We start from the raw sequence: 24,001 nt of genomic DNA, 5'->3' as shown, positions 1-24,001 counted from the left end.
GGTGGAGGAGGAGGAGGTGGAGGAGGTGGTGGAGGAGGTGGTGGAGGAGGAGATGATGGAGGAGGAGTAGGAGGAGGTGGAGGAGGAGGAGGTGGAGGTGGTGGAGGGGATGGGGGAGGTGGAGGAGGATGTGGAGGAGGAGGTGGAGGAAGTGGAGGAGGAGGTGATGGAGGAGGTGGAGATGGAGGAGGAGATGGAGGAGGAGGTGGAGGAGGAGATGGAGGTGGAGGAGGAGGTGGAGGAGGAGGTGGAGTAGGTGGAGATGATGACGGCCGTGGGAACACGGCGGAGTTGAACGAAGAGGTGAAAGGAGGAGGAGGTGGAGCAGGAGGAGGAGATGGTGGTGAAGGTGGAGGAGGTGGAGGAGGTGGTGGAGGAGATGGAGGAGGAGGTGGTGGTGAAGGAGGAGATGGAGGAGGTGGAGGAGGAGGTGGAGGAGGTGGACTAGCAGGTGGAGTAGTAGTAGCAGCAGGTGGAGTAGCAGCAGGTGGAGTAGCAGGTGGACTAGCAGGTGGAGTAGTAGTAGCAGCAGGTGGAGTAGCAGCAGGTGAGTAGCAGGTGGACTAGCAGGTGAAGTAGTAGTAGCAGCAGGTGGAGTAGTAGGAGGAGTAGGATGTGGTGATGACGGCCGTGTCAACACAGCGTCCGTGAGCTACGGGGCTCAAGGCGGCCACCACCATCACCACCACCACCACCACCACCACGATGTCGTCGTCAACGACAACAACAACGACAACAACAACGACAACAACAACGATGAGGAGCCGGTGGTCGTCGACGACGACGACGACGACGACGACGTCGCCACGGCAACAACAACAACAACGTCGTCGAAACCCGCTGAGGAGTGGCGACTCTTCTGCGAGTCGCGAGCGCGACAGGTGGCTTGCTCCCTCGCTCGCCGCTACCTCCTGCTCACCGGGCGAGGTGGTGGACGTGGTGGTGGACGTGGTGGTGGACGTGGTGAAGCGGCGGACGACTCCGAGTTTGCCCGAGTCTTCACCGACTGCTTCCGCCGCCACTTTGCTGCGGAGCTTCGACTGCCGTCCGGGGCGAGGGCGGAGCGGGTGGACGACGAGGGGGTGGACGTGGTGGTGGACGAGGCGGTGGACGTGTTGGTGGGCGAGGGGGTAGGCGAGAAGGTGGACAACGGCGGTCGGCTCTCCGCTCCGCCACCACCACCATCATCATCATCACCACCACCATCATCATCACCACCACCATCATCATCATCATCACCACCGTCACCACCACCATCATCACCACCACCACCATCATCATCATCACCACCACCACCATCATCATCATCATCACCACCACCACCATCATCATCATCATCACCACCCACCACCACCACCATCATCATCACCACCACCACCACATCATCATCTTGCTGCTGCTGCTGCTGCTGGTGCCGTTTCCCACGGCGATGGACGACATCGCCACTCGTCCGGCTACAGGCAGAGCTTGCCGATGGTGCCGATGGTGCCGATGGTGCCGATGGTGTCGATGGTGCCGATGGTGCCGATGGTGCCGATGGTGCCGATGGTGACCGCTGGCGGTGGTACCACCGGCTGTTGTGCGGTGGTATGGGCGGGCGAGCTGAACGGCCAGCCGCAAGCCTCGCACTACGCCCACGTGGCGTGCAGGCCGCTCGCAGCGACATCGTCACCATCGTCACCATCGTCACCATCATCGCCATCATCGCCATCGCCATCAGCAGCAGCAGCAGCATCATCATCAGCAGGATTAGCAGCAGCAGCAGCAGCTCCATCACCATCATCACCATCATCACCATCAGCATCATCAGCATCAGCAGCAGCATCATCAGCAGCAGCAGCATCATCATCAGCAGCAGCATCATCATCATCAGCAGCATCATCAGCAGCAGCAGCAGCTCCATCGGCTGCCCCGACCTCTTCATTGTCCTCCTCCTCACTCTCCTCCCCTCCTCCCCTCCTCCTACTGCCGGTACCCACCGCCACCACCGCCACCACCGCCACCACCGCCACCACCGCCACCACCGCCACCACCGCCACCACCGCGAGCACGGGCCTAGCGCAGTCCACCTCCGAGTACGGAGTCTCCTCCCGCCTCGATCCCCCTCGGTGCGGCGGCCATCGTTGTAGCACCACCACCGCCACCACCGGAACCTTCGGCAGATACGGCACCACCACCACCACCACGGCCCACGCCGGTGCCGGTGCCGGCATCGGCGCGGCCGCGTCGGCATCGTCCGTGGCAAAGTCTCACAGCTCCGGGGATCTGACTTATGGAGGCGGCGGGCGGCAAAGGGGGGGCGGCCGGGGTTGCCGGTGGCGGCAACAGCAGCTGCTGCTCTGCCTACGGTACCGTTGCCATGACCACCACCGCCGCCGCGCCGGTGGTGGTGCCGGCACCGGCGACGCCGACGCCGACTCCGCCGGGAAAGTTCTCGCTGCGACGGGTTCGGAGCATCTTCCAGCGACGGCCGGCGTCTCTGGTGGACGACACTCGGACGTCACCCGGCACCGCCACCGGCACCACCACCGGCACCACCACCGGCACCACCGCCGGCAGCACCGCGCCGTTCTCGTTGGTGACCTCACCGTCGCCCGGCGGTGGCGGTGGCGGGTGGCGGGTGGCGGCGTTGCCGTGACGCCAGAGTTGGGCGTGTGGGCACGGAGGCTGGAGAAGCTGCGGCTCTCGAAGAAGCGTCCTCGGAACGCCGGTGGTGGTGGCGGTGGCGGTGGTGGTGGTGGCGGCGGCGGTGGTGGTGGCGGCGGCGGTGGTGGTGGTGGTGGTGCCGGACCGCGGAGGGAAGGAGTGATGCGCTTCTTTGAGAGCGGCGGTTGTGGCGGTGGTGGAGGGGAGCTGGGTGGTGGCGGTGGTGGCGGTGGTGGCGGTGGTGGCGGTGGTGGCGGGGGGGGGGTTGACGGTGCGTCCGTGGCTGCGGTGCCGGCTGGTGCTGAACGGCGCGACGGCCGGAGTCGGTGTGGGGCAACACACGCTGCACTTTCACGTGCCGCCCAAGGTGCGTGGTGTGTGTGTGTGGGTGACACTGTGTGTGTGTAGGTGGGGGGGGTTGACACTGTGTGTGTGTGGGTGGGTGACACTGTGTGTGTGTGTGGGTGGGTGGGTGACACTGTGTGTGTGTGTGTGGGTGACACTGTGTGTGTGTGTTTGTGTGGGTGACACTGTGTGTGTGTAGGTGGGTGACACTGTGTGTGTGTGGGTGGGTGACACTGTGTGTGTGTGACACTGTGTGTGTGTAGGTGGGTGACACTGTGTGTGTGTGTGTGGGTGACACTGTGTGTGTGTGTGGGTGGGTGACACTGTGTGTGTGTAGGTGGGTGACACTGTGTGTGTGTGGGTGGGTGACACTGTGTGTGTGTGTGGGTGGGTGACACTGTGTGTGTGTGTGTGGGTGGGTGACACTGTGTGTGTGTGTGTGGGTGGGTGACACTGTGTGTGTGTGACACTGTGTGTGTGTAGGTGGGTGACACTGTGTGTGTGTGTGTGGGTGACACTGTGTGTGTGTGTGGGTGGGTGACACTGTGTGTGTGTGTGTGGGTGGGTGACACTGTGTGTGTGTGTGGGTGGGTGGGTGACACTGTGTGTGTGTGTGTGGGTGGGTGACACTGTGTGTGTGTGACACTGTGTGTGTGTAGGTGGGTGACACTGTGTGTGTGTGTGTGGGTGACACTGTGTGTGTGTGTGTGGGTGGGTGACACTGTGTGTGTGTAGGTGGGTGACACTGTGTGTGTGGGTGGGTGACACTGTGTGTGTGTGTGGGTGGGTGACACTGTGTGTGTGTGTGTGTGGGTGGGTGACACTGTGTGTGTGTGACACTGTGTGTGTGTAGGTGGGTGACACTGTGTGTGTGTGGGTGGGTGACACTGTGTGTGTGTAGGTGGGTGACACTGTGTGTGTGTGTTTGTGTGGGTGACACTGTGTGTGTGTAGGTGGGTGACACTGTGTGTGTGTGTGTGGGTGGGTGACACTGTGTGTGTGTGTGGGTGGGTGGGTGACACTGTGTGTGTGTGTGTGGGTGGGTGACACTGTGTGTGTGTGACACTGTGTGTGTGTGTGTACACTGTGTGTGTGTGTGTACACTGTGTGTGTACACTGTGTGTGTGTGTGTGTACACTGTGTGTGTGTGTATGTGTGTGTGTGTGCAGGCTAGCCGTGCACGTGTCTCCGTGCCGTGTGTCGCGCTGAGTGAGGTGTGTGTGTGTGTGTACACTGTGTGTGTGTACACTGTGTGTGTACACTGTGTGTGTGTACACTGTGTGCCGTGTGTGTGTGTACGTGTGTGTGTACGTGTGTGTGTACACTGTGTGTGTGTGTATACACTGTGTATGTGTGTACACTGTGTGTGTGTGTACACTGTGTGTGTGTACACTGTGTGTGTGTACACTGTGTGCCGTGTGTGTGTGTACGTGTGTGTGTACGTGTGTGTGTCACTGTGTGTGTGTGTGTACACTGTGTGTGTGTGTACACTGTGTGTGTGTGTACACTGTGTGTGTGTACACTGTGTGTGTGTATACACTGTGTATGTGTGTGTGTGTCACTGTGTGTGTGTGTGTACACTGTGTGTGTACACTGTGTGTGTGTACACTGTGTGTGTGTACACTGTGTGTGTGTGTACACTGTGTGTGTGTACACTGTGTGTGTGTACACTGTGTGTGTGTGTGTACACTGTGTGTGTGTACACTGTGTGTGTGTACACTGTGTGTGTGTGTGTACACTGTGTGTGTGTGTACACTGTGTGTGTGTACACTGTGTGTGTGTACACTGTGTGCCGTGTGTGTGTGTACGTGTGTGTGTCACTGTGTGTGTGTGTGTACACTGTGTGTGTGTACACTGTGTGTGTGTACACTGTGTGTGTGTGTACACTGTGTGTGTGTACACTGTGTGTGTGTGTGTACACTGTGTGTGTGTACACTGTGTGTGTGTACACTGTGTGTGTACACTGTGTGTGTACACTGTGTGTGTGTGTACTGTGTGTGTGTACACTGTGTGTGTGTGTACACTGTGTGTGTGTGTACACTGTGTGTGTGTACACTGTGTGCCGTGTGTGTGTGTACGTGTGTGTGTACACTGTGTGTGTGTGTACACTGTGTGTGTGTACACTGTGTGCCGTGTGTGTGTGTACGTGTGTGTGTACACTGTGTGTGTGTGTGTGTACACTGTGTGTGTGTACACTGTGTGTGTGTACACTGTGTGTGTACACTGTGTGTGTGTGTGTGTACACTGTGTGTGTGTACACTGTGTGTGTGTACGTGTGTGTGTACACTGTGTGTGTGTGTGTGTACACTGTGTGTGTGTGTACACTGTGTGTGTGTACACTGTGTGTGTACACTGTGTGTGTATGTGTGTGTGTGTGCAGGCGAGCCGTGCGCGTGTCTCCGTGCCGTGTGCCGCGCTGAGTGAGGTGTGTGTGTGTGTACACTGTGTGTGTGTACACTGTGTGTGTACACTGTGTGTGTGTGTGTGTACACTGTGTGTGTGTGTGTACACTGTGTGTGTACACTGTGTGTGTGTGTGTACACTGTGTGTGTGTACACTGTGTGTGTGTGTGTACACTGTGTGTGTGTACACTGTGTGTGTGTGTGTACACTGTGTGTGTGTACACTGTGTGTGTGTGTGTGTACACTGTGTGTGTGTACACTGTGTGTGTGTGTGTACACTGTGTGTGTACACTGTGTGTCTGTGTGTGTGTGTGTGTACACTGTGTGTGTACACTGTGTGTGTGTGTACACTGTGTGTGTGTACACTGTGTGTGTGTGTGTGTATGTATGTGTGTGTGTACACTGTGTGTGTGTACACTATGTCTGTATGTGTGTGTATGTGTGTGTGTGTGCAGGCGAGCCGTGCGCGTGTCTCCGTGCCGTGTGCCGCGCTGAGTGAGGTGCGGCCGACCGGCGCGCTGGAGCTGCCGGAGCATCACCACAGCAGCTTCCTCATCAAGGTGGCACCACCACCACAACCACCACCACCACCACCACAACCACCACCACCACAACCACCACCACTACTACTAGCATCACCACAGCAGCTTCCTCATCAAGGTGACACCACCACCACAACCACCACCACCACCACCACAACCACCACCACCACTACTACTAGCACCACCACAGCAGCTTCCTCATCAAGGTGACACCACCACCACAACCACCACCACCACCACAACAACCACCACCACCACAACCACCACCACCACCACCACCACCACAACCACCACCACCACCACCACCACAACCACCACCACCACCACCACCACAACCACCACCACAACAACCACCACCACCACAACCACCACCACCACCACCACCACAACCACCACCACCACCACCACTACTACTAGCACCACCACAGCAGCTTCCTCATCAAGGTGACACCACCACCACAACCACCACCACCACCACAACCACCACCACCACCACCACAACAACCACCACCACCACCACAACCACCACAACCACCACCACCACCACAACCACCACCACCACTACTACTAGCACCACCACAGCAGCTTCCTCATCAAGGTGGCACCACCACCAACACCACAACCACTAGCACAACCACCACCACCACCACAACCACCACCACCACTACTACTAGCACCACCACAGCAGCTTCCTCATCAAGGTGACACCACCACCACAACCACCACCACCACCACCACAACCACCACCACCACTACTACTAGCACCACCACAGCAGCTTCCTCATCAAGGTGGCACCACCACCACCACCACCACAACCACCACCACCACCACCACAACCACCACTACCACCACTACTACTAGCACCACCACAGCAGCTTCCTCATCAAGGTGACACCACCACCACAACCACCACCACCACCACAACAACCACCACCACCACAACAACCACCACCACCACCACAACCACCACCACCACCACCACAACAACCACCACCACCACAACTAGCACAACTAGCACAACTACTAGCACCACCACTACCACCACAACCACCACAACTAGCACCACCACAGCAGCTTCCTCATCAAGGTGGCACCACCACCACCACAACACCACTACCACTACTACCACCACCACCACCACTACCACAACTAGCACAACTAGCACCACCACCACTACCACCACCACAACTAGCACAACTAGCACAACTAGCACAACTAGCACCACCACTACCACCACCACCACAGCATCTTCCTCATCAAGGTGTGGCACCACCACCACAACCACAACTAGCACAACAACTATCACCACCACAGCTCCATGTCTCCCCCCCCCGTGTCTCCCCGTGTCTCACCCCCCGTGTGTCACCCCCCGTGTGTCACCCCCAGGCGGGGCTGTGGGGTGACTTTGTGGTGGACGCTCAGCACGCTCAGCTGATGGCGACCTGGGTAGCGGAACTCCGGGGGTCCATGGGGAGCAGGTGACATCATCACCACAACTACAACCACCACCATCACCATCACCACCATCACCACCATCATCACCACCACCACCACCATCACCATCACCACCACCACCACCATCACCACCATCACCACCATCACCACCATCACCACCACCATCACCACCATCACCACCATCACCACCATCACCATCACCACCATCACCACCACCATCACCATCACCACCACCATCACCACCACCACCACCATCACCACCATCACCACCACCATCACCATCACCACCATCACCACCACCATCACCACCATCACCACCACCACCATCACCACCACCACCATCACCACCATCACCACCACCACCACCACCATCACCACCACCACCACCACCACCATCACAATCACCACCATCACCACCATTACCACCACCATCACCACCATCACCACCATCACCATCACCACCATCACCACCATCACCACCACCATCACCATCACCACCATCACCACCACCATCACCACCATCACCACCACCACCATCACCACCATCACCACCATCACTACCACCATCACCACCATCACCACCACCACCACCACCATCACAATCACCACCATCACCACCACCACCATTACCACCACCATCACCACCATCACCACCATCACCATCACCACCACCACCACCATCACCACCATCACCACCATCACCACCATCACCATCACCACCATCACCACCACCATCACCACCACCATCACCACCACCACCATCACCACCACCACCACCATCACCACCATCACCACCATCACCATCACCACCATCACCACCACCATCACCACCACCATCACCACCACCACCACCACCATCACCAATCTTTTCTCTGTGTTCTCAGGGCTGGTGATGACGTAGGGATGGAGCTACCCAGAATGCACAGGGTGTGTGGGGGAGGGGCTGACCCTGGCTCCTCCTCCCCCCGTGCTGGCGACGCCCCCTACTCTGCAGGTAACGTTGCCATTGAGACACGGTGCGGTTACCGTAGCAACGAGAAGCACAGCACGGTTGCCATGGGGGACATGACACACGGCATTGTTGTCTCATTGACTCACTCACCCACTCACTCACCCGCCCACCCGCTCACCCACCCTCTCACCCATCCACCCACCCGCTCACCCACCCACCCTCTTACTCACCCACCCACCCTCTCACCCACCCGCTCACCCACCCACCCACCCGATCACCCACCCACCCTCTCACCCACCCACCCACCCTCTCACACCACCCGCTCACCCCACCCACCACACCCACGCCTCTCACCCACCCACCCTCTCACCCACCCTCCATCACCCACCCACCCTCTCACCCACCCCTCTCACCCACCCTCTCACCCACCCACCCTCTCACTCACCCACCCACCTCTCACCCACCCTCTCACCCACCCGCTCACCCACCCACCCTCTCACCCACCCTCTCACCCACCCTCTCACCCACCCACCCACCCTCTCACTCACCCACCCACCCTCTCACCCACCCTCTCACCCACCCACCCACCCGCTCACCCACCCACCCTCTCACCCACCCTCTCACCCACCCTCTCACCCATCCACCCACCCGCTCACCCCACCCACCCACCCCTCTCACTCACCCACCCACCCTCTCACCCACCCTCTCACCCATCCACCCACCCGCTCACACCACCCACCCTCTCACCCACCCTCTCACCCACCCTCTCACCCACCCACCCACCCGATCACCCACCCACCCACCCAACCTCACACCCACCCACCCTCTCACCCACCCACCCGCTCACCCTCTCACCCACCCCTCTCACCCACCCGCTCACCCACCCGCTCACCCACCCTCTCACCCACCCTCTCCACCCACCCTCTCACCCACCCTCTCACCCACCCACCCACCCTCTCACCCACCCTCTCACCCACCCCACCCACCCTCTCACCCACCCGCTCACCCACCCTCTCACCCACTCCGCTCACCCACCCACCCGCTCACCCTCTCACCCACCCACCCACCCACCCACCCTCTCACCCACCCTCTCACCCACCCGCTCACCCACCCTCTCACCCACCCTCTCACCCACCCACCACCCACCCTCTCACCCACCCTCTCACCCACCCACCACCCTCTCACCCACCCTCTCACCCACCCGCTCACCCACCCACCCACCCACCCTCTCACCCACCCACCCACCCTCTCACCCCACCCTCTCACCCACCCGCTCACCCACCCTCTCACCCACCCTCTCACCCACCCTCTCACCCACCCTCTCACCCACCCTCTCACCCACCCACCCACCCTCTCACCCACCCTCTCACCCACCCTCTCACCCACCCACCCACCCACCCACCCTCTCACCCACCCTCTCACCCACCCACCCACCCTCTCACCCACCCTCTCACCCACCCTCTCACCCACCCTCTCACCCACCCTCTCACCCACCCACCCACCCACCCACCCACCCTCTCACCCACCCTCTCACCCACCCACCCACCCACCCTCTCACCCACCCTCTCACCACACCCACCCACCCTCTCACCCACCCTCTCACCCACCCCTCACCCACCCACCCACCCACCCTCTCACCCACCCACCCACCTTCTCACCCACCCTCTCACCCACCCGCTCACCCACCCTCTCACCCACCCACCCACCCACCCACCACCCTCTCACCCACCCGCCCACCTTCTCACCCACCCTCTCACCCACCCGCTCACCCACCCTCTCACCCACCCTCTCACCCACCCACCCACCCACCCACCCACCACCCTCTCACCCACCCGCCCACCTTCTCACCCACCCTCTCACCCACCCGCTCACCCACCCTCTCACCCACCCCTCTCACCCACCCACCCACCCTCTCACCCACCCTCTCACCCACCGTCTCACCCACCCTCTCACCCACCCACCCACCCACCCTCTCACCCACCCTCTCACCCACCCGCTCACCCACCCACCCTCTCACCCACCCTCTCACCCACCCTCTCACCCACCCTCTCACCCACCCTCTCACCCACCCACCCGCTCACCCACCCACCCACCCTCTCACCCACCCACCCTCTCACCCACCCTCTCACCCACTCACGCTCTCACCCACCCGCTCACCCACCCACCCACCCCCACCCTCTCACCCACCCTCTCACCCACCCACCCGCTCACCCACCCACCCACCCTCTCACCCACCCACCCACCCACCCTCTCACCCACCCTCTCACCCACCCTCTCACCCACCCTCTCACCCAATATCATCAGGGCCCGGGTTCGATCCCTGACCCTGACGATGCCTGCTGCTGTGTGTGTTGGAGTCTGCCTGCGTCTCTCTCTCTCCGCCCGTGGAGATGTTGACTACCTCGCCTGGTGTGCAGGAGGTCGTGGGTTCGATCCCTGACCCTGACGATGACTGCTGCTGCTGCTGTTTGTAGCTGCCTACCTGGGGGAGCTTTGTCTGTGTCTTCCTTGGTCTTCTGTCTGCTCACTCCACTACCCTCCCCTCCCTCTCTCTCCCCACCCCACCCCACCCCCTGCCCACATCACCCACCCTCACCCCACCCACCCACCCCCCCCACCCACCCCACTCCCCCCACCCACCCTACCCCACCCACCCCCCCACCCCCCCCACCCCACTGCCCCCACACTACCCCGACCCACCCCCCCACCCTCCCAATCTCCCCACCCCCCCCCACCCCCCTCACCCACCCTACCCCACCCACCCCCCCACCCCCCTCACCCACCCTACCCCACCCACCACCCCCCACCCACCCCACTCCACCCCCCCCACCCCCCCCCCCCCACCCCCCCCCCAGGCCTGACCTGCTCCGACCCGGCCAGCCCCTTCGCCCCCCCCTCCCTCCTCCCCTCCCCCGTGGGGGGGGGTGGCCCCCTGGGGGGGGAGGGGCGAGGGGGGGGAGGCCCCCGCGGTTGCCGTCGACAACGGCGAGCGCGGCGACGAAGAGTTGGAGGATGAGGCGCCTGACGACGACGGGGAGGTGGTGGAGGTGGTGGACGTGGTGGTGGACGAGGAGGAGGAGGAGGAGGTGGAGGAGGTGGAGGAGGAGAGGCTGGCGCGGTTGCCCTGGTTCCACGGGCCTCTGTCAAGGCCGCGGGCTGCGCAGCTGGTGCTGGAGGGGGGAGTGGGGGCACACGGCGTGTTCCTGGTGCGGCAGAGTGAGACGCGGCGCGGGGAGTGTGTGCTCACCTTCAACTACCAGGGCAAGGCCAAGGTGAGTGGGGTGAGGGGTGAGGGTGGTGAGTGGGTGGGTGGGTGGGTGAGTGGGTGGGTGAGTGGGTGGGTGAGTGGGTGAGGGGTGAGTGGGTGGGTGAGTGGGTGAGGGGTGAGTGGTGTGGTGAGTGGGGGCACACGGCGTGTTCCTGGTGCGGCAGAGTGAGACGCGGCGCGGGGAGTGTGTGCTCACCTTCAACTACCAGGGCAAGGCCAAGGTGAGTGGGGTGAGGGGTGAGGGTGGTGAGTGGGTGGGTGGGTGGGTGGGTGAGTGAGTGAGTGGGTGGGTGAGTGGGTGAGTGAGTGGGGTGGTGAGTGGGGGCACACGGCGTGTTCCTGGTGCGGCAGAGTGAGACGCGGCGCGGGGAGTGTGTGCTCACCTTCAACTACCAGGGCAAGGCCAAGGTGAGGGGGGTGAGGGGTGAGGGTGGTGAGTGAGTGGGTGGGTGAGTGGGTGGGTGAGTGGGTGGGTGAGTGGGTGGGTGGGTGAGTGGGTGGGTGGGTGAGTGGGTGGGTGAGTGAGGGGTGAGCGTGGCCCAGCTGGTGCTAGAGGGGGGAGTGGGGGCACACGGCGTGTTCCTGGTGCGGCAGAGTGAGACGCGGCGCGGGGAAGTGTGTGCTCACCTTCAACTACCAGGGCAAGGCCAAGGTGAGGGGGGTGAGGGGTGAGGGTGGTGAGTGGGTGGGTGAGTGGGTGGGTGAGTGGGTGGGTGAGTGGGTGGGTGGGTGAGTGGGTGGGTGGGTGAGTGGGTGGGTGAGTGAGGGGTGAGCGTGGCCCAGCTGGTGCTAGAGGGGGGAGTGGGGGCACACGGCGTGTTCCTGGTGCGGCAGAGTGAGACGCGGCGCGGGGAGTGTGTGCTCACCTTCAACTACCAGGGCAAGGCCAAGGTGAGGGGGGTGAGGGGTGAGGGTGGTGAGTGGGGTGAGTGAGTGGGTGGGGTGGGTGGGGTGGGTGAGTGGGTGGGTGAGTGGGGTGAGGGGTGAGAGTGGGGTGGTGAGTGGGGGCACACGGCGTGTTCCTGGTGCGGCAGAGTGAGACGCGGCGCGGGGAGTGTGTGCTCACCTTCAACTACCAAGGCAAGGCCAAGGTGAGTGGGGTGAGGGGTGAGGGTGGTGAGTGGGTGGGTGAGTGGGTGGGTGAGTGGGTGGGTGAGTGGGTGGGTGAGTGGGTGAGGGGTGAGTGGGTGGGTGAGTGGGTGAGGGGTGAGTGGTGTGGTGAGTGGGGGCACACGGCGTGTTCCTGGTGCGGCAGAGTGAGACGCGGCGCGGGGGAGTGTGTGCTCACCTTCAACTACCAGGGCAAGGCCAAGGTGAGTGGGGTGAGGGGTGAGGGTGGTGAGTGGGTGGGTGGGTGGGTGGGTGGGTGAGTGAGTGAGTGGGTGGGTGAGTGGGTGAGTGAGTGGGGGTGGTGAGTGGGGGCACACGGCGTGTTCCTGGTGCGGCAGAGTGAGACGCGGGCGCGGGGAGTGTGTGCTCACCTTCAACTACCAGGGCAAGGCCAAGGTGAGGGGGGGTGAGGGGTGAGGGTGGTGAGTGGGTGGGTGAGTGGGTGGGTGAGTGGGTGGGTGGGTGAGTGGGTGGTGGGTGAGTGGGTGGGTGGGGTGAGTGGGTGGGTGAGTGAGGGGTGAGCGTGGCCCAGCTGGTGCTAGAGGGGGGGAGTGTGGGGGCACACGGCGTGTTCCTGGTGCGGCAGAGTGAGACGCGCGCGGGGAGTGTGTGCTCACCTTCAACTACCAGGGCAAGGCCAAGGTGAGGGGGGGTGAGGGGTGAGGGTGGTGAGTGGGTGGGTGAGTGGGTGGGTGAGTGGGTGGGTGAGTGGGTGGGTGGGTGAGTGGGTGGGTGGGTGAGTGGGTGGGTGAGTGAGGGGTGAGCGTGGCCCAGCTGGTGCTAGAGGGGGGAGTGGGGGCACACGGCGTGTTCCTGGTGCGGCAGAGTGAGACGCGGCGCGGGGGAGTGTGTGCTCACCTTCAACTACCAGGGCAAGGCCAAGGTGAGGGGGGGTGAGGGGTGAGGGTGGTGAGTGGGTGGGTGAGTGGGTGGGGTGAGTGGGTGGGTGAGTGGGTGGGTGGGTGAGTGGGTGGGTGGGTGAGTGGGTTGGTTGAGTGAGGGGTGAGCGTGGCCCAGCTGGTGCTAGAGGGGGGGAGTGGGGGCACACGGCGTGTTCCTGGTGCGGCAGAGTGAGACGCGGCGCGGGGAGTGTGTGCTCACCTTCAACTACCAGGGCAAGGCCAAGGTGAGGGGGGTGAGGGGTGAGGGGTGGTGAGTGGGTGAGTGAGTGGGTGGGTGGGTGGGTGAGTGGGTGGGTGAGTGGGTGAGGGGTGAGTGGGGTGGTGAGTGGGGGCACACGGCGTGTTCCTGGTGCGGCAGAGTGAGACGCGGCGCGGGGGAGTGTGTGCTCACCTTCAACTACCCAAGGCAAGGCCAAGGTGAGTGGGGTGAGGGGTGAGGGTGGTGAGTGGGTGGGTGAGTGGGTGGGTGAGTGGGTGGGTGAGTGGGGTGGGTGAGTGGGTGAGGGGTGAGTGGGTGGGTGAGTGGGTGAGGGGTGAGTGGTGTGGTGAGTGGGGGCACACGGCGTGTTCCTGGTGCGGCAGAGTGAGACGCGGCGCGGGGAGTGTGTGCTCACCTTCAACTACCAGGGCAAGGCCAAGGTGAGTGGGTGGGTGAGTGGGTGGGTGAGTGGGTGAGTGAGTGGGTGAGTGGGTGGGTGAGTGAGTGGGTGGGCGGGTGAGTGGGTGAGTGGGTGGGTGGGTGGGTGAGTGGGTGAGTGAGTGGGGTGGTGAGTGGGGGCACACGGGGTGTTCCTGGTGCGGCAGAGTGAGACGCGGCGCGGGGAGTGTGTGCTCACCTTCAACTACCAGGGCAAGGCCAAGGTGAGGGGAGTGAGGGGTGAGGGGGTGAGGGTGGTGAGTGGGTGGGTGAGTGGGTGGGTGAGTGGGTGGGTGAGTGGGTGAGGGGTGAGTGGGTGGGTGAGTGGGTGAGGGGTGAGTGGTGTGGTGAGTGGGGGCACACGGCGTGTTCCTGGTGCGGCAGAGTGAGACGCGGCGCGGGGAGTGTGTGCTCACCTTCAACTACCAGGGCAAGGCCAAGGTGAGGGGGGTGAGGGGTGAGGGTGGTGAGTGGGTGAGTGAGTGGGTGAGTGGGTGGGTGAGTGAGTGGGTGGGCGGGTGAGTGGGTGAGTGGGTGGGTGGGTGGGTGAGTGGGTGAGTGCGTGGGTGGGTGAGTGGGTGAGTGAGTGGGTGGGGTGGGTGGGTGAGTGAGTGGGTGAGTGGGTGGATGAGTGGGTGGGTGGGTGGGTGAGTGAGTGAGTGAGTGGGTGGGTGGGTGGGTGAGTGGGTGGGTGGGTGGGTGAGTGGGTGGGTGGGTGGGTGAGTGGGTGGGTGGGTGGGTGAGTGGGTGGGTGGGTGGGTGAGTGGGCGGGTGGGTGGGTGAGTGGGCGGGTGAGTGGGTGAGTAGGCGGGTGAGTGGGTGGGTGGGTGGGTGGGTGGGTGGGTGGGTGGGTGAGTGGGTGGGTGGGTGAGTGGGTGGGTGGGTGGGTGAGTGGGTGAGTGGGTGAGTGAGTGGGTGGGGTGAGTGAGGTGGGTGGGTGGGTGAGTGGGTGGGTGGGTGAGTGAGTGAGTGAGTGGGTGGATGAGTGGGTGGGTGAGTGGGGTGGTGAGTGGGGTGGGTGAGTGGGTGAGTGGGTGAGTGAGTGAGTGAGTGGGGAGTGCGTGCTCACCTTTAACGTGTGTCTCTGTGTGTGTCTCTGCGTCTCCCCGCGTGTCTCTGCGTCTCCCCGCGTGTCTCTGCGTGTGTCTCTGTGTGTGTCTTTCTGCGTGTCTCTGTCTCTGTGTGTGTCTGTGCGTGTGTGTCTGCGTTTGTCTGTGTGTGTCTCCGCGCGTGTCTCTCCCCCTGTGTCTCTCTCCCCGTGTCTCTCCCCCCGTGTCTCCCCCGTGTCTCCCCCGTGTCTCCCCCGTGTCTCCCCCGTGTCTCCCCCGCGTCTCCCCGCATTTCCCCGCACGTCTCCCCGTGTCTCTCCCTGCGTCTCCCCGTGTGTCTCCCCGTGTGTCTCCCTGTGTCTCTGTGTGTATCTCTGTGTGTGTCTCTGTGTGTGTCTCTGTGTGTGTCTTTGTGTGTGTCTCTGCGCGTGTCTCTCCCCGTGTCTCCCCGTCTCTCCCCGTGTCTCCCCGTGTCTCCCCGTGTCTCTCCGCGTCTCTCCGCGTCTCTCCGCGTCTCCCTGCGTCTCCCGCGTCTCCGTGTGTCTCTCCGTGTGTCTCCCTGTGTCTCTGCGCGCGTCTCTGCGCGTCTCTCCCCGCGTGTCTCCCCCCGTGTCTCTCCCCGCGTCTCCCCGCGTCCCCCCGTGTCTCTCCCCGCGTCTCCCCGCGTCTCCCCGCGTCTCTCTCCCCGCGCGTGCCTCAGCACCTGCGCCTGACGGTGAGTGAGGATGGCCGCTGCCGCGTGCAGCACCTGTGGTTCCGCTCCGTGCTGGACATGCTGGAGCACTTCACCGAGTTCCCCATCCCCCTCGAGTCCGGCGGGGCCAGCGACGTGACGCTGTGCAGCTTCGTGCCGCACTCACGCACGCAGGGTAGCGTGCTCACCACTCGCTCACCCACTCGCTCACCCACTCGCTCACTCACTCACTACCCACTCGCTCACCCACTCGCTCGCATCGCTCACTCGCTCGCTCACTCACCGCTCATAGCGACGTGACGCTGTGCAGCTTCGTGCTGCACTCACGCACGCAGGGTAGCGTGCTCACCACTCGCTCACCCCACTCGCTCACCCACTCACCCACTCGCTCACCCACTTCGCTCACCCACTCGCTCACTCACTCACTAACCACTCGCTCGCATCGCTCACTCGCTCGCTCACTCACCGCTCACAGCGACGTGACGCTGTGCAGCTTCGTGCCGCACTCACGCACGCAGGGTAGCGTGCTCACCACTCGCTCACCCACTCGCTCACCCCCGCCTCGCTCGCTCGCTTCGCTCACTCGCTCACCACTCGCTCACTCACTTCACCGCTCCGCTCACCACTCGCTCACCACTCGCTCACTCACTCACTAACCACTCGCTCACCACTCACTCGCTCGCTCACTTCACTCACCGCTCACAGCGACGTGACGCTGTGCAGCTTCGTGCCGCACTCACGCACGCAGGGTAGCGTGCTCACCACTCGCTCACCCACTCGCTCACCCACTCGCTCACTCACTCACTAACCACTCGCTCGCTCACTCACCCATACACACACTCGCTCACTCACCGCTCACAGCGACGTGACGCTCTGCAGCTTCGTGCTGCACTCACGCACGCAGGGTAGCGTGCTCACCACTCGCTCACCCACTCGCTCACCCACTCGCTCACTCACTCACTAACCACTCGCTCGCTCACTCACCCATACACACACTCGCTCACTCACCGCTCACAGCGACGTGACGCTCTGCAGCTTCGTGCTGCACTCGCGCACGCAGGGTAGCGTGCTCACCACTCGCTCACCCCACTCGCTCACTCATACACTCACTCATACACTCACTCACTCATACACTCACTCACTCATACACACATTCACTCACTCATACACTCACTCATACACTCACTCACCACTCACTCACCCAATCACTCACTCATACACTCACTCACTCACTCATACACTCACTCACTCACTCATACACTCACCCACTCATACACTCACTCACCCACTCATACACTCACTCACCACTCACTCACTCACTCACCCAATCACTCACTCATACACTCACTCGCTCGCTTTACTCACTCATACACTCACTCGCTCACTCACTCATACACTCACTCACCACTCACTCACTCATACACTCACTCACTCATACACTCACTCACCACTCACTCACTCATACACTCACTCACTCAGTCATACACTCACTCATACACTCACTCACTCACTCATACACTCACTCACTCACTCATACACTCACTCATACACTCACTCACTCACTCATACACTCACTCACTCATACACTCACTCACTCATACACTCACTCACTTATACACTCACTCACTCACTCACCACTCACTCACTCATACACTCACTCATACACTCACTCACTCATACACTCACTCATACACTCACTCACTCATACACTCACCCACTCACTCACTCACCACTCACTCACTCGCTCACCACTCACTCACCACTCACTCACCGCATTCACTCACCACACTCACTCACCGCTCGCTCACCGCTCACCACACTCACCGCTCACTCACCGCTCGCTCACCGCTCACCACACTCACCGCACTCACCGCTCACTCACTCGCCACCGGAGCGGAAGAATGGCAGGCGCGTCTTACGGACGACAAGTCGATGGTCAGTGGGCAGATCAGCTCCACGGTAGGTCCTGGTGTCAAGGACATGGGCTCGCATCCGCTGGTCCGTCACTACGTAGTCCGGCAGATGTTCTTGCTTGGACCCGGCGTGCATCCATGATGTTGTGTGGATGCGCCGATGCCGGAATCTGGCCCATGCCTTCCAATCACTCCAGACCAGGCGCCAGCATCATGACCAACTCGGGCATTGAAGTCACCCAACAAGATGACTCTGTCCCGAGTGGCCACTTTAGCCAGCACCTGTGACGGGAGGTCATAGAAGGCATCTGACTCATCGGCTTTGCCCGCATCCCTCCGCGGATGTTCATCTTCGGTGGGGGCATAAGTAGCCACGACAGAGAGACACACACGTACACACACACGTACACACGTACACACACATGTACACGCACACACACGTGTACACACGCACACACGTGTACACACACACACGTGTACACACGTGTACACACGCACACACACGGCACGGGAGATGACCATGACTGTCCCGTTCCACGTCCGTCTTTGTCTCTCCCTCCCCACAGGAAGCCATGGGCACGGCCACGCGGATCACCACCATCAACAACAACAATATCAACAACAACATCAACAACAACAACATCAACAACATCAACAACAACATCAACAACATCAACAGCATCAACAACATCAACAGCAACAGCATCAACAGCAACAGCACCAACAACAACATCAACAACAACAACAGCATCAACAACAACAACAACATCAACAACAACAACAGTCGGCAGCAGAAGAGGCGTCACATTCGCCACCAGTCCACGCCACCCTCCCCACGTGAGAGCCCAGACACCACGGCCACCAACCCACCCACCCACACACCCACACACCCACTCACTCACCCACCCACACACTCACACACCCACTCACTCACCCACACAGCCACCCACACACTCACACACCCACTCACACACCCACTCACTCACCCACCCACACACTCACACACCCACTCACTCACCCACTCACTCACCCACACAGCCACCCACACACTCACACACCCACTCACACACCCACTCACTCACCCACACAGCCACCCACACACTCACACACCCACTCACACACCCACTCACTCACCCACACAGCCACCCACACACTCACACACCCACTCACACACCCACTCACTCACCCACCCACACACTCACACACCCACTCACTCACCCACACAGCCACCCACACACTCACACACCCACTCACACACCCACTCACTCACCCACACACTCACACACCCACTCACTCACCCACACAGCCACCCACACACTCACACACCCACTCACACACCCACTCACTCACCCACACAGCCACTCACACAGCCACTCACTCACTCACACACACACCCACCCACACAGCCACTCACTCACACACCCACACAGCCACTCACACAGCCACTCACTCACACACACACCCACCCACACAGCCACTCACAAAGCCACCCACACAGCCACTCACCCACTCACACAGCCACTCACCCACCCACACGGCCACCGTGAACCCCACCCACTCACACAGCCACTCACCCACCTACCCACTCACTCACCCACCCACTCACTCACCCACCCACTCACTCACACACTCACACACCCACTCACTCACCCACCCACACAGCCACTCACTCACACACCCACTCACCCACCCACCCACCCACACACTCACACACCCACTCACTCACCCACCCACACAGCCACTCACAAAGCCACCCACACAGCCACTCACCCACTCACACAGCCACTCACCCACTCACACGGCCACCGTGAACCCCACCCACTCACACAGCCACTCACCCACTCACCCACCCACACGGCCACCCACAAAGCCACCCACACAGCCACTCACCCACTCACACAGCCACTCACCCACCCACACGGCCACCCACAAAGCCACCCACACAGCCACTCACCCACTCACACAGCCACTCACCCACCCACACGACCACCCACAAAGCCACCCACACAGCCACTCACCCACTCACACAGCCACTCACCCACCCACACGGCCACCCACACACCCACCCACAAAGCCACCCACCCACTCACACAGCCACTCACCCACCCACACGACCACCCACAAAGCCACCCACACAGCCACTCACCCACTCACACGGCCACCCACAAAGCCACCCACTCACCCACCCACACGATCACCCACAAAGCCACCCACACAGCCACTCACCCACTCACACGGCCACCCACAAAGCCACCCACTCACCCACCCACACGACCACCCACAAAGCCACCCACACAGCCACTCACCCACTCACACGGCCACTCACCCACTCACCCACACACCCACCCATACAGCCACTCGCTCACTCACACAGCCACTCACTCACTCACACAGCCACTCACCCACACACCCACACAGCCACTCACCCACCCACACGGCCACCCACACGGCCACTCACACAGCCACCCACTCACCCACTCACTCACCCACCCACTCACTCACCCACCCACCCACCCACTCACTCACTCACTCACCCACCCACTCACTCACTCACTCACCCACCCACTCACTCACTCACTCACTCACTCACTCACCCACCCACCCACCGACTCACTCACTCACCCACCCACTCACTCACCCACTCACCCACCCACTCACTCACTCACTCACCCACCCACCCACTCACCCACCCACTCACTCACTCACCCACCCACCCACTCACTTGGCCACTCACCCACCCACCCACTCACTCACTCACTCACCCACTCACCCACCCACACGACCACCCACACGGCCAACCACCCACCCACCCACTCACCCACTCACCCACCCACTCACTCACCCACTCACTCACCCACTCACCCACCCACTCACTCACCCACCCACCCACTCACCCACACACCCACCCACACAGCCACTCACCCACACAGCCACTCACTCACCCACACAGCCACCCACCCACACAGCCACCCACACGGACACCCACACAGCCACTCACCCACCCACCCACTCACCCACTCACTCACCCACCCACCCACCCACCCACCCACCCACCCACTCACTCACTCACCCACTCACTCACCCACTCCCTCACCCACCCACCCACCCACTCACTCACTCACCCACCCACTCACCCACCCACCCACCCACCCACCCACCCACTCACTCACTCACCCACCCACCCACTCACCCACCCACCCACCCACCCACTCACTCACCCACCCACCCACCCACTCACCCACCCACTCACTCACCCACCCACTGACCCACCCACTCACCCACCCACCCACTCACCCACCCACCCACTCACCCACCCACCCACTCACTCACCCACTCCCTCACCCACCCACCCACCCACTCACTCACCCACCCACTCACTCACCCGCTCACTCACTCACCCACCCACTCACTCACCCACCCACCCACCCACTCACTCACCCACCCACCCACCCACCCACCCACCCACCCACCCACTCACTCACCCACCCACTCACCCCCTCACCCACCCACCGACCCACACGTCCACTGTGAACCCCACCCACCCACACGGCCACCCACCCACACGGCCATCGTGAACCCCACTCACCCACCCACTCACCCACCCATCTACTCACCCACCCACCCACTGACCCACCCACCCACCCACTCACTCACTCACCCACCCACTCACCCACCCATCTACTCACCCACCCACCCACTGACCCACCCACCCACCCACCCACTCACTCACTCACCCACCCACTCACTCACTCACCCACCCACTCACTCACCCGCTCACTCACTCACCCACCCACTCACCCACCCACCCACTGACCCACCCACCCACCCACTCACTCACTCACCCACCCACTCACCCACCCATCTACTCACCCACCCACCCACTGACCCACCCACCCACCCACCCACCCACTCACTCACTCACCCACCCACTCACTCACTCACCCACCCACTCACTCACCCGCTCACTCACTCACCCACCCACTCACCCACCCACCCACTGACCCACCCACCCACCCACCCACTCACTCACTCACTCACCCACCCACTCACTCACCCACCCACTCACTCACCCGCTCACTCACTCACCCACCCACTCACTCTCCCACCCACTCACTCACCCACCCACCCACTGACCCACCCACCCACACGTCCACCGTGAACCCCGCCCACCCACCCACTCACTCTCCCACCCACTCACTCACCCACCCACTGACCCACCCACCCACTCACCCACCCACTCACTCACCCACCCACCCACTCACTCACCCGCTCACTCACTCACCCACCCACTCACTCACCCACCCACTCACTCTCCCACCCACTCACTCACCCACCCACTCACTCTCCCACCCACTCAGCCACTCACCCACCCACCCACTCACCCACTCACTCACCCACTCACTCACTCACCCACCCACCCACCCACTCACCCACCCACTCACCCACCCACTCACCCACTCACCCACTGACCCACCCACCCACCCACTCACCCACCCACTCACTCTCCCACCCACTCACTCACCCACCCACACAGCCACTCACCCACCCACCCACTCACCCACTCACTCACCCGCTCACTCACCCACCCACTCACTCTCCCACCCACTCACTCACCCACCCACTCACCCACTCACCCACCCACCCACCCACACGTCCACTGTGAACCCCGCCCACCCACACGGCCAATTACCACTAAAGCCATCATGATTCTCAATTGAGCGAAATGATTCACATCAACGGCATGAACCTTTGACCTCATTCCCACCTTTTCTCCTCCGCAGGAGTTGGCAGCATCCATAGAAGCCTCAAGCAGAATGGGCAACGGCATCAACATCGTTCCACCCCCCTCCCCTCTCAGTTGTAGTGCAATGGTACAGTCCAACTCCCTGGGGCTAGTCCATTGTGCACCCTGTCATGGGGGTGTCGTTGAGCCTACCTTGGTATGGTCCTGTACGTCATCAGCATTGTCCTCCCCTCTCAGTTGTAGTGCAATGGTACAGTCCAACTCCCTGGGGCTGGTCCATTGTGCACTCTGTCATGGGGGGGAGGGGTGATCCTATCTTGGTATGGTCCTGCTAAGACGTCAACATCGTCCCACCCACCCCCCTCTCAGTTGTAGTGCAATGGTACAGTCCAACTCCCTGGGGCTGGTCCATTGTGCACTCTGTCATGGGGGGGAGGGGTGATCCTATCTTGGTATGGTCCTGCTAAGACGTCAACATCGTCCCACCCACCCCCCTCTCAGTTGTAGTGCAATGGTACAGTCCAACTCCCTGGGGCTAGTCCATTGTGCACCCTGTCATGGGGGTGTTGAGCCTACCTTGGTATGGTCCTGTACATCATCAACATTGTCCACCCCCCTCTCAGTTGTAGTGCAATGGTACAGTCCAACTCCCTGGGGCTAGTCCATTGTGCACCCTGTCATGGGGGTGTTGAGCCTACCTTGGTATGGTCCTGTACATCATCAACATTGTCCACCCCCCTCTCAGTTGTAGTGCAATGGTACAGTCCAACTCCCTGGGGCTAGTCCATTGTGCACCCTGTCATGGGGGTGTCGTTGAGCCTACCTTGGTATGGTCCTGTACGTCATCAACATTGTCCACCCCTATCAGTTGTAGTGCAATGGTACAGTCCAACTCCCTAGGGCTAGTCCATTGTCCACCCTGTCATGGGGGTGTCGTTGAGCCTACCTTGGTATGGTCCTGTACGTCATCAACATTGTCCACTCCCCTCAGTTGTAGTGCAATGGTACAGTCCAACTCCCTGGGGCTAGTCCATTGTCCACCCTGTCATGGGGGTGTCGTTGAGCCTACCTTGGTATGGTCCTGTACGTCATCAACATTGTCCACCCCCCTCTCAGTTGTAGTGCAATGGTACAGTCCAACTCCCTGGGGCTAGTCCATTGTGCACCCTGTCATGGGGGTGTCGTTGAGCCTACCTTGGTATGGTCCTGTACGTCATCAACATTGTCCACCCCTATCAGTTGTAGTGCAATGGTACAGTCCAACTCCCTGGGGTTAGTCCATTATCCACCCTGTCATGGGGGGGGTTGAGTTTGAGCCTACCTTGGTATGGTCCTGCTACG

General features: G+C 61.6%; 2 protein-coding genes across 2 annotated transcripts; both read left to right on the top strand.

Annotated features, from left to right (window-relative positions):
• Positions 1-369: 369 nt before the first annotated feature.
• Positions 370-11,609, top strand: LOC144955532 (uncharacterized). The gene is made up of 5 exons (XM_078885721.1): positions 370-3,013; positions 5,849-5,953; positions 7,323-7,414; positions 8,276-8,385; positions 11,199-11,609. The coding sequence occupies exons 1-2, from the start codon at positions 1,474-1,476 to the stop codon at positions 5,890-5,892; spliced, it is 1,584 nt and encodes a 527-aa protein (XP_078741847.1). The 5' UTR covers positions 370-1,473; the 3' UTR covers positions 5,893-5,953; positions 7,323-7,414; positions 8,276-8,385; positions 11,199-11,609.
• A 2,991-nt stretch (positions 11,610-14,600) lies between these two features.
• LOC144955531 (uncharacterized) lies at positions 14,601-23,995 on the top strand. Its single transcript, XM_078885719.1, has 4 exons — positions 14,601-14,701; positions 16,010-16,178; positions 18,483-18,753; positions 22,698-23,995. The coding sequence occupies exons 2-4, from the start codon at positions 16,082-16,084 to the stop codon at positions 22,714-22,716; spliced, it is 387 nt and encodes a 128-aa protein (XP_078741845.1). The 5' UTR covers positions 14,601-14,701; positions 16,010-16,081; the 3' UTR covers positions 22,717-23,995.
• Positions 23,996-24,001: the final 6 nt, after the last annotated feature.

This window comes from Lampetra fluviatilis, unplaced genomic scaffold (assembly GCF_964198595.1).
Source record: "Lampetra fluviatilis unplaced genomic scaffold, kcLamFluv1.1 SCAFFOLD_284, whole genome shotgun sequence".
In the NCBI taxonomy this organism is placed as follows: domain Eukaryota; kingdom Metazoa; phylum Chordata; class Hyperoartia; order Petromyzontiformes; family Petromyzontidae; genus Lampetra; species Lampetra fluviatilis.
The sequence above is the reverse complement of the archived record's forward strand: the minus strand, read 5'-3'. Positions and strand labels throughout refer to the sequence as shown.

What these genes read in the sequence shown, in the direction of transcription:
- LOC144955532 (XM_078885721.1), top strand. Translation starts at nt 1,474, where the DNA reads ATGGTGCCGATGGTGCCGATGGTGCCGATGGTGTCGATGGTGCCGATG. An exon ending in ACTTTCACGTGCCGCCCAAG is followed by an intron (nt 3,014 to 5,848) that starts GTGCGTGGTGTG and finishes GTGTGTGTGCAG; the next exon opens with GCGAGCCGTGCGCGTGTCTC.
- LOC144955531 (XM_078885719.1), top strand. Translation starts at nt 16,082, where the DNA reads ATGCTGGAGCACTTCACCGAGTTCCCCATCCCCCTCGAGTCCGGCGGG. An exon ending in GCCGCACTCACGCACGCAGG is followed by an intron (nt 16,179 to 18,482) that starts GTAGCGTGCTCA and finishes CCCTCCCCACAG; the next exon opens with GAAGCCATGGGCACGGCCAC.